The sequence below is a fragment of the Panulirus ornatus genome, chromosome 72, assembly GCF_036320965.1.
Source record: "Panulirus ornatus isolate Po-2019 chromosome 72, ASM3632096v1, whole genome shotgun sequence".
Taxonomy (NCBI): domain Eukaryota; kingdom Metazoa; phylum Arthropoda; class Malacostraca; order Decapoda; family Palinuridae; genus Panulirus; species Panulirus ornatus.
In genome coordinates, this window is record NC_092295.1 from 12,881,196 (window position 1) to 12,892,882 (window position 11,687).

Genomic DNA, 11,687 nt, shown 5'->3' on the forward strand with positions numbered 1-11,687 from the left:
GTAGTTCAGAACTTGGATAAAATTCATCCCACATTGATCTGGTTCAACTGCAAGGCATTTTTCTCCTTTCTCTGATGCATCTAGACTATAGACATCACCAAAATCATTACACATTAGAGGATTATATCTTCACATTACGATAAAACCTCCCCCTCCCCTCCCATCACGTGCAGGCAGACAATTAGTGTCACAGTAAATGACTATATATTTTGCATTAACTGCAGAACTGGCCATACTCACGTGCAGCTCCAGGTGTGGCAGCAGTTCTCGGTCACCAGCTGGCAGGACCTGTGAGGACGAGGGTCAAGAGGTGGACAGAAGACTTCCGTTTTCTCAATACCAACTTGTAGACACCTGTAGTGTGTGCATGGGTGTGTTGGATCAGTCCACTCCTCTCCCACGTTGTGGTGTGATCCTACGTCGTCGATACAACCCGGACATTGCCACCTCTGGCAGCAGTTGTCCACGATGAGTTCACATGGTGGATGAGGGCGAGGAAGGAGTCCAGGACAAACTCTACGAGACCTTTCTATGATGTCATCACGTGTACAATGGTTGTGTATACAAGGGTTCAGCGGGTCGTACCATTCTTCACCAACCTTACGGTAAAACCCCTGCTCGTCAACACAACTCCTGGTAACAGTTTTAAACAATTAAAACTTCTTGTATCACGTATAATTGACCCAAAGTGGACTTACCCACTGAAGAGTTGCAGTATTTATGAGGATTCTCACCTCATCATACGAGTTTAACTCTACTAACTTCTTTAGCCTTACATCTCTCACGTGTCCCATTGCCACACTTCCTATCTCGTCTCTACTTCAACTTAAAGCCACTCGTCTACCTTTACGATGTCAAAATTATGCTACTTCATTCATCACCTCTGCCTGTAATCTTTATACCTATTACTTCACCTTCTCTCAGCTTCGCTAACTCACTCGTTCCGCCAAACCCAAAGTTTTACTACTCTGTGAACAACGAGAGATTTCCTCCCTTGTCGGAGGCTAAGCAAGTTTAAATGTCTGTTTTTTCCTCAATCACAACAGTAATTCCATCTACCTTTGCTAACTATATTGTATTCTTACTCGTCCTTATGAAGTAATAGCAAGACTGTAACCAAACTTATCAAACCAGCAGATGGTCTTCTACACGACCTCCATAGTTTCCAATCTGCTTAACAATACTATTATTGTCTCGTGGTATTTTATATTCGTATTGACAATATAACAATCATGTTGACATCTGCACCTTCTTCCCAGCTCCACCATTGCAATATCCTTTTTACCTATTCAGTCACTTCTGTCTCCTATGATATTTTCAAAGCCATGTCTATCTTTGGACACAAGCGAGGGAGATAGATCAGACCTCAGTCATCATAACTGGATGTGTTATAGGTAACATCTTTACTTGATATGTTTTGCTTATATTTTCCTCAAGAGTATACATGTTTTCCTGCATCCCTGTCTCTTAAACATGCTTTTGTGAAGCCTATATAAAGGATAAAGTCATTCATCCACTCATTGTCCTGTTGACTTTTACGGTGAATTCCCTTGCATTATGATGGCTATTACGAGTAAGGATACACAGTTGTGGATAATCTTTGTCCACTCTTACCTGGGGCAATCCTAAATTATAATCTAATGTTACTTCGACAGATTATACTGCAGGAGTTTGATGCCAAAACTTCCCTTCCTTCGATTCACATTTCAGAGCTCAGTCTGGTCTGTTCATTTTTACAATTTCAGGCAAATTTTCAGTTTTTGAAATACGTGTCACTCACGATTGTGTCTGCTGTTTTCAAGCAATGATTTTCAGGCTAGAGCACCGTTGAATATCTGCGTTCCAGTGGTGAACACCCAGTCCTTTGAACACTTCCCCTCAGCAAGTGAGCTGATTAAATTGAACAGTAAAAAAGTTCGCTGAATTTCAGCTTACCGGTTTCGAAAACTTATCAGGAATTTTTGTCTTATTTACAATATTTTATTTTATGTCAAACCCGGTTACAGAATGTAGTCTCCAAGAACTGGACTGGACCTGGCGCTTTGTGCGTGTGTCCATTGTGGGGAACACAAGGGAAATAATCTGAATTACTTTTTGGTTCTCAACCAACTGACTATAGTTACTTCTGAACAACCATAATTACTCAACCATAATTACCTCTGAACAACCATAATTACTCAACCATAATTACTTCTGAACAACCATAATTACTCAACCATAATTACTTCTGAACAACCATAATCACTTCTGAACTATAATTCTCAAGATCTTTACTATGGTTTTATAACCACGAAGAGCATTACCATTTTCCACAATGCATCAGTTAACAGTACACAAACTTAACGTAAATTGATAAAAAAAAAACCTTAGAATTATTTCAAATTTTCATCGTTATGCTTTATACATATATCTAATTTGACGTGTAAATTCCTTTTTAGGCTTTTCAGGCAGATTTACGAAACTATGTTTTTGTTATTACAGTTTCAGTCATCCTTGATTTAAACAGGATGTTCTTTAAATCATTGGTCCATCACTTGTGGTTACCCTCTGGAGATGATGGTCTGCTATACATTGGTATATACCTCCCTTGTACTACTGCTGTGAATGTATTACAGAAGCTTTCCAAAGTTACGTCTCAACTGTTTATACTGATCAAGTTTATCGTAGTATGAGCGATACAAAGATCAATGAAATATAAAAGTCTAGAATCTTGGTGTCTCTCACAACTGTTGTGTTGAATAGCGGAGCAAACTGGTGTTGATAACTACTTCAAAAGGGGGTTTGTCAGTGGTCACTCACTACCAAACCATAATCCAAGTACAACATTATAGACATTATCACTTACAGCTTAAGTCTCGCCAGTCCACGTAACGAGCTGGTTTCTCAGCTTTGTATTCGACCAATGTCAGCGTCAAGACAAGATCCTACAACCGGAAGTATTGCTAATGAAGATGTAGTCTCCTTGCCTTGGTACAGGCAGGTTATGATACGTCATAATAACCAAATATTGGTCATTACAAGTTTACGGACGGTTATAAATTTCTCCTCCAGCTCTGGCGTCTGGTGGGTATCGGAAGTAGTTCTAAAAGGAATATGCAGATGAATGTTAACAAGTTCATGTCCTAAGATGAGGTAAAGTCTTTTCACTTAAACCCCAATTAAGATATTTTGCTTCTTGGATTACTCTACTCTTGCTTACACTTTGATAAACCATAACCAATAGATGTGTTCCATTTCTGCCAGATGGAGTTCTCTACTATCTGATAGCCATAGTCAGGAGAGTACAAGATATGGTCAGCAAGTAACGACTCTAATGGTTTTCACAGGTAGTTATGTACACAAGAAGTGTATGAAACCATTTGTTGGGTTTAACGACTCGTGTTCAGCAGCATGGCGGATCCTTGAACTTGGAGATTCATTATCTTGAAATTAGGAGAATTATTGATTCTAAGTCATTTTTCCTTTCATCAATTTTTCATTTTTTCGTTTCTAAATGAAGGGAACCTCACATGTAAGGGATGACGTAATGAAGTACGTCATTATGGAGAACCTGATGCCCCAACTGATTTCGTGACGTCGCTGTGTGGTATCTCCACCAGCTTCAGTGGTTCGATCAATTCCAGTGGCTCTTTTAAAGGTTCCAAATGTCCCGCGTTAAAGTATCTAATCGCTTTCCATTACGTTGTCTTAAACACTGAGAAACGATTTCTTCCATTAAGATTTCGTGAATGAATTATTAAGATGTGAAATGTATTTTCTACCAGTCAATAACAAACTTTATCATCGGCCTTTCACTTACGAACTTATTAAATGAATCGTACAGTAAGAACCACAGATGTATAGTGAAGATATCCATAGCTTACGCCATATATAGCAATAAACACCGTACAAATCAACCAAATATCTCATATACCTATCATAGGACTTCGTAGCTGTAGTGCATTATATAGTAATTGGACTAACAGCATATACGTCACACTGTAGTAAATAAAAGTTATTATATTTCTTTTTTATTTTCCTTTGTCGCCGTCTCCCGCGTTAGCGAGGTAGCGCAAGGGAACAGACGAAAGAATGGCCCAACCCACCCCCCATACACATGTATATACATACACGTCCACACACGCAAATATACATACTTATACATCTCAATATACACATATATATACACACACAGACATATACATATATACACATGTACATAATTCATATAATTCATACTGTCTACCTTTATTTGTTCCCATCGCCACCTCGCCACACATGGAATAACAACCCCCTCCCCCCTCATGTGTGCGAGGTAGCGCTAGGAAAAGGCAACAAAGGCCTCATTCGTTCACACTCAGTCTCTAGCTGTCATGTAATAATGCACCGAAACCACAACTCCTCACCAAATCTTTGAACGTTATAATCATTGTTTATCTCCTGCCGACTTCTGTCTGATACCGCCATGTGTAAGACGTCACGACATCCATATACTCAAACTGGGAAGTGAAATTTATAGATACGAAAATACAGAATAGCTGGAACACAAGACATTGTTATCACGATTGTGAAGAAACACTAGATTCTTTTGAAAGTTTTCTTGAACTTAAGATCTACTTGAACGTATCAAAGAAGTTTATTTGATGAAATAAGAGTTTTTAAAAACGATAAAACACGGGACAGTACAATGGTTTATGATACTCACGCGCAGTGCCAGGTTTGACAACAGTCTTCCTCTATTTTCTTACAGCCAACATGAGGTCGAGGGCCGACAGGTGGACAATATCGACCAGGTTGTTCTTCAATACCATCTTGTGTACACAAGTAACGTATGCAGGGATCCCTGGGGTCTACCCACGTCTCTCCAACAGCATGATGGACTCCTTCCTCGTCTACACATTCTCTGCAATTTTCAAGTTTTGTTAATTCAATCTGGTAAAAAATAACCTGGTTGAATTCAACAGTGTTAACACAGTTCCTGTCTCTATGTTTTCTAAATACCACTTTTGCCTTTGAACAAAAGAATTAAACCCTGCAATAGCAGATATGTTGGATAAAACCATATTCTAGAAACCCAGCAAGCAAAATATATACATCCTAAGAAATAGTTTAGCTGTAATGATTATTCCGAAGCAGCTGTGCCACAATGATGTATACACTGGTTTTATTTACTCCAGTATGAGTGCTGCTGTTATGTCTTGGGTGTCTGACCCTCTACATTCTTCTTAGCCACAGTTGAATCATACCTTTCGTAGAAATGATACTCGTATCGCTTCTCCAATAATCCCTCTCTTCCCAGCGTAATCTTCAGTCCTCTACTTGTTCTACATTCTTTCGGCAACTGGTCTCATAAGTAGTGTGTCCAAGTGCCTATTGCACCAAGGCTTGCATCCGTGGCTCGTGTCTGGGTGCTACTTCCTTTACATTACGTGGGGGACAGACCATACCAGAAGTGACAATCATGACACATTCCATCATCAATCAGCAAAGCTGGGGAAATCCTCTTTCTTTATCCTATAATTCTAACTAACTTAAGTGTGTTTTCTACAAACGTTTGAGAGCCATTAATATTTCTCCTCACGTGAGCCTTGTTTTTCTCTTTATCGAAGATAACCATGACCAAGTCTTATTATAAAAGCGGTGCCATCTTAGAAGTCGAGATCCCTTCAGAAGAATAACGAGACAGTAGTCAAACTGATAGAGATTATGCCACATATACCTATGTTCCCCCTAAACTTACCCTGTATATAAGCCAAACTCCACAGCCATTTTCATTACGAGTTGTACACTCCTGTAGAGGCGTTAATTAGAAAAAGTGACTAACCTCTTCGTTAAGGTCCGTCTCTTATTTTTTCCCCATCATCACACGTCCTCATATTCACAGAGGCTGAATATAGTCAACAATATAACACTAACTGTGATGCTGGTCACAAGTCCCATTGTAAGTTCATCCGATCCTCCTACACCATAAACAACGAACACAAACTTGAGCCTTGAATATCATTTCTGTGCGTCTGAGACGCTAGCATCCCATACCTTCACTCGATCCCTTATTACAATCAACAGTTGTCACGTTCGAGTGAACTCTGTAGCTTTACAATGGAAAGGACAATTACGTCAGAGAGATGAATAAAAGCTCAATGGACGAGAAGATACACTCAAGACCTTGAGTTGGAGGTGAAACTTGAGAGAAAACACGAAATCATTCATTCAAATACACACACGGAGATGAGAGAAACATTGATGACATTATGTTTTATGTCCACAACAAACTGGTTATGCTGGTAGCGAAGATACTCACGTGCAATCCCACTTGTGGCAGCAGTCCTCCACCACAGCACGACAGCCAACATGAGGCAGAGGGCCAACAGATGGACACAGTCGGCCTGGTTGCTTCTTAATGCCCGACTTTGTACACAAGAAGATTATGCAAGGATCCTGCCAGTCTGTCCACGTCTCTCCTACTTCACGGTGGATATCTTCATCATCCTGGCAGGTCCTTAATTGTAGACTGTACGCGCTTCTGCCGTATGGTATGGTTTGGCTTGAAATGGAATCAAAAAATATTTAGTATTGGAAGAATCTGTAAATTTTCTCGAGTTTATGAAACTGATTATTTGAACAAAGTAATGACTAGCTACAGAGCTGTTAAAATCATACCTTCTTCAGCGTGTCAATACCTTAAGTAAATATATTTGATAATTATTAACCGAATTATCAGTTCATCAAAATACAAAGTTCCATATCTGCGAACGCTTTTTGACAAGAGTTCCACATCTGCGAACGCTTTTTGGACAAGAGTTCCACATCTGCGAACGCTTTTTGGACAAGAGTTCCACATCTGCGAACGCTTTTTGAATATTGTACGTGTTAATTATAAGTCAAACACCGTTACCAGTTAACAATAGAGAGCGATGACGTCAGAAGCGAGCACTTCGAGTGTATTGAACACTATCCATGTTCGTGGTATCGGAACTTCGGACACTGTCTGGTAATGATGTACCTCATTAGACGCTGGTGGTGATATACCCATGTCGCCCAAGTCTACACTAACACTGACCAGAATACCTGTGTGTTGCCAGTGGACATCACCTTCCAACATGGTCTGCCCATCATTGAATGCCGAACAAAGTGGAAACTGTGGTATACAAACTACATATGGTACCACTGTTGCCATATCAACTGCCCTCGTTTCGACGCTTATGACGTCGTCCTGCTTCGTTTTATGATATGGTAACAGCGTTAGCCTTTTATACACCAAGAATCAAGCGCAACATTCTTTTGTTATATTCTCAACAGTGGTAGATCTACCAACTTGTCAACAGTGGTAGATCTGCCAACTTAACAGTGGTAGATCTGCCAACTTAACAGTGGTAGATCTGCCAACTTAACAGTGGTAGATCTGCCAACTTAACAGTGGTAGATCTGCCAACTTAACAGTGGTAGATCTGCCAACTTAACAGTGGTAGATCTGCCAACTTGTCAACAGTGGTAGATCTACCAACTTGTCAGAGATTCTACTCTCGAGAAATCGTCACAAGAGATACAAAAGGAACTTCTACTGAACTTGAAGGGCTTCTCTGGTCTACCTGCCGTCGTATGAGAACTGATCATAACTCAACAGTGAGACGTGACCTGGTGCTGTAGGTAGAGACACATGAATGACCATTGCAGTTTATCAGTTATTTAACTGTCCATAAATAGCGTATGTAGGAACTCTACGAGTCTACCAACGTCGAAGCATCGCTCAAAAGTTTCATACAACTAGTTTGCCTCGCTTTCTAAAGCACGTCTAACCTCCGTACGTTTATATAACCCATTAATAATTCATCTGTACCTCTTGCTTGATGACGTATCACAACCATTGACCATAACTTGAAGGGAGTTTTTATGTAGGATTTTTTTCTCCTACAGACGAGTAGGTTCCCGAAGTGTGTAAAGGACCTCCGGGATCCTACGTGTCCTGTGGGAGAGGCTTGCTACTCTCACCGCCTCCAACACAGGTAGTGGGTCTGCTGAACGTAGCGTTAACCTTAAGCTTCCTTCGTTGATCGTTCCTTCCTTCGTTGATCGTTCCTTCCTTCCTTCGTTGATCGTTCCTTCCTTCGTTGATAGTTCCTTCTTTCGTTGATAGTTCCTTCTTTCGTTGATAGTTCCTTCGTTGATCGTTTCTTCCTTCGTTGATAATTTCTTCCTTCGTTCATCATTCCTACCTTCGTTGACAGTTCTTTCGTTGATAGTTTCTCCCTTTGTTGATCGTTCCTTCCTTCGTTAATAGTTCTTTCGTTGATCGTTTCTTCCTTCGTTGATCGTTCCTCTGTTGATCGTTTCTTCCTTCGTTGATCGTTCCTTCCTTCGTTCATTCTTCCTTCCTTCGTTGATCGTTCCCTCCTTCGTTGATCGTTCCTTCCTTCGTTGATCGTTCCTTCCTTCGTTGATAGTTCCCTCCTTCGTTGATAGTTCCTCCCTTCGTTGATAGTTCCTCCCTTCGTTGATAGTTCCTCCCTTCGTTGATAGTCCCCTCCTTCGTTGATAGTTCCTGCCTTCGTTCATTCTTCCTTCCCTCGTTGATCGTTTCTTCCTTCGTTGATCGTTCCCTCCTTCGTTGACCGTTCCTTCAAAGATCTGCAAACTTGACTTTGAAGTGACTTCCTAACTTCGTTTTGACTGGGATTTTCGTGAACGCATATTTCATCTCACATCACAAAGGTTAATTTCGCCCCAATAAAACAAAATACAAAAAAACTGCAAAGTTTAGATACTGTAATATCAAAATATTACGATATTACAGAAGCTTGTAACAAGCAAGGACTAAATAATGCAAATGTCTACTTTTTAAAAATATTTTTCAATGTTTTCAGCTAAACATTTCGTGGAATACAGTCAATTCTAAAGATACTATTTACTTTCAAACTTTTTCAGATAATTTTATGCTCAGCCTTAAGAAGCGAGGTGGCCAGGGGCCATTAATTTGAGTAATCGATTTAATGTGTACAAGTCTTCATTATTAAGGTCGTCTCGTGCACAAAAGGAAAATGAAATCGAAATCATTCTCATAAACCAAACTTTATTTTTTAATCTTAAAAAATGTCTTGCCAGAACGTACCCAGTTTAACGAACTTCTGGCGAAAATTAATTTCCAACGACTTTAAGACCAATTGACCTCAGAATTATCAATGGATTAACCAATGGATTAAATAAGATTTCTATAGTGATTTTTTTTTCCATGTAAATCTTAAAAGCCACAACTACTACTGGTTTAAGGTGTCTCATCAAATTAAGAATTTTTACGATGCTTCGCTAGTACAACTTTAAGGGAATATAGTGCTAAGTAAACGATCATTTCGTTAATAGTTCCGTATAAGTTATAACGAAATTCGTTAACGAAGGACACAGATCAGGTTTCGGGAAATACATTTCATCACAGTAGAAAAATCTAAAGTTCTCAAAGGCTCTCTTGATGTATTGGGTACAAATGAACTACACGTCTATGATAATTACCATCTACTCTACAATGCAGTGGCAAAAAAAGAAAAAAATAATTTCTTAGATTTTGAATTTGACCAGGTTACAACTACCCCATTTAGAAATGTTGTTCATGTCCGAAATGAGAGAGGAAATTCTAACATCTACACTGATCATATAAGAATCAGAAAGCTTTATATATATACATATTTATATATATTATCCCTGGGGATAGGGGATTAAGAATACTTCCCACGTATTCCCTGCGTGTCGTAGAAGGCGACTAAAAGGGGAGGGAGCGGGGGGCTGGAAATCCTCCCTTCTCGTTTTTTTTTTTTTTTTTTTTTTTTCAATATTCCAAAAGAAGGAACAGAGAATTGGGCCAGGTGAGGGTATTCCCTCAAAGGCCCAGTCCTCTGTTCTTAACGCTACCTCGCTAATGCGGGAAATGGCGAATAGTTTGAAAGAAAAGAAAGAATATTTATATATATATATATATATATATATATATATATATATATATATATATATATATATATATATATTGGCGGAATGCGTGCATAGTGCCATTGTACAAAGGCAAAGGGGATAAGAGTGAGTGCTCAAATTACAGAGGTATAAGTTTGTTGAGTATTCCTGGTAAATTATATGGGAGGGTATTGATTGAGAGGGTGAAGGCATGTACAGAGCATCAGATTGGGGAAGAGCAGTGCGGTTTCAGAAGTGGTAGAGGATGTGTGGATCAGGTGTTTGCTTTGAAGAATGTATGTGAGAAATACTTAGAAAAGCAAATGGATTTGTATGTAGCATTTATGGATCTGGAGAAGGCATATGATAGAGTTGATAGAGATGCTCTGTGGAAGGTATTAAGAATATATGGTGTGGGAGGAAAGTTGTTAGAAGCAGTGAAAAGTTTTTATCGAGGATGTAAGGCATGTGTACGTGTAGGAAGAGAGGAAAGTGATTGGTTCTCAGTGAATGTAGGTTTGCGGCAGGGGTGTGTGACGTCTCCATGGTTGTTTAATTTGTTTATGGATGGGGTTGTTAGGGAGGTAAATGCAAGAGTTTTGGAAAGAGGGGCAAGTATGAAGTCTGTTGGGGATGAGAGAGCTTGGGAAGTGAGTCAGTTGTTGTTCGCTGATGATACAGCGCTGGTGGCTGATTCATGTGAGAAACTGCAGAAGCTGGTGACTGAGTTTGGTAAAGTGTGTGGAAGAAGAAAGTTAAGAGTAAATGTGAATAAGAGCAAGGTTATTAGGTACAGTAGGGTTGAGGGTCAAGTCAATTGGGAGGTGAGTTTGAATGGAGAAAAACTGGAGGAAGTGAAGTGTTTTAGATATCTGGGAGTGGATCTGGCAGCGGATGGAACCATGGAAGCGGAAGTGGATCATAGGGTGGGGGAAATTTTGGGAGCCTTGAAAAATGTGTGGAAGTCGAGAACATTATCTCGGAAAGCAAAAATGGGTATGTTTGAAGGAATAGTGGTTCCAACAATGTTGTATGGTTGCGAGGCGTGGGCTATGGATAGAGTTGTGCGCAGGAGGATGGATGTGCTGGAAATGAGATGTTTGAGGACAATGTGTGGTGTGAGGTGGTTTGATCGAGTAAGTAACGTAAGGGTAAGAGAGATGTGTGGAAATAAAAAGAGCGTGGTTGAGAGAGCAGAAGAGGGTGTTTTGAAATGGTTTGGGCACATGGAGAGAATGAGTGAGGAAAGATTGACCAAGAGGATATATGTGTCGGAGGTGGAGGGAACGAGGAGAAGAGGGAGTCCAAATTGGAGGTGGAAAGATGGAGTGAAAAAGATTTTGTGTGATCGGGGCCTGAACATGCAGGAGGGTGAAAGGAGGGCAAGGAATAGAGTGAATTGGAGCGATGTGGTATACAGGGGTTGACGTGCTGTCAGTGGATTGAATCAAGGCATGTGAAGCGTCTGGGGTAAACCATGGAAAGCTGTGTAGGTATGTATATTTGCGTGTGTGGACGTGTGTATGTACATGTGTATGGGGGGGGGGGGGGGTTGGGCCATTTCTTTCGTCTGTTTCCTTGCGCTACCTCGCAAACGCGGGAGACAGCGACAAAGTATAAAAAAAAAAAAAAAAAAAAATATATATATATATTCACGAATACTATTGTGCTAAAACTATATTATATACACAAACGTAAAGCAACGGTGGGTCTGCTTTACGTATATATATTCTCGATTAATCGCGCGTCCAAACTATATCATATACGCAAATTTA

General features: G+C 39.9%; 1 protein-coding gene across 4 annotated transcripts in view; it reads right to left on the reverse strand.

The window, feature by feature from the left end:
* LOC139748061 (uncharacterized) overlaps positions 1-11,687 on the reverse strand; it is a 96,764-nt gene that overhangs the window by 56,409 nt on the left and 28,668 nt on the right. For all 4 annotated transcript variants that reach the window (XM_071660646.1, XM_071660648.1, XM_071660647.1 and 1 more), the window contains exons 7-9: positions 6,281-6,523; positions 4,685-4,882; positions 241-633 (exon numbers count right to left, since the gene is read on the reverse strand). In XM_071660646.1, coding sequence (XP_071516747.1) covers positions 241-633; positions 4,685-4,882; positions 6,281-6,523 — 834 coding nt within the window. The remainder of the gene's footprint in view (positions 1-240; positions 634-4,684; positions 4,883-6,280; positions 6,524-11,687) is intronic.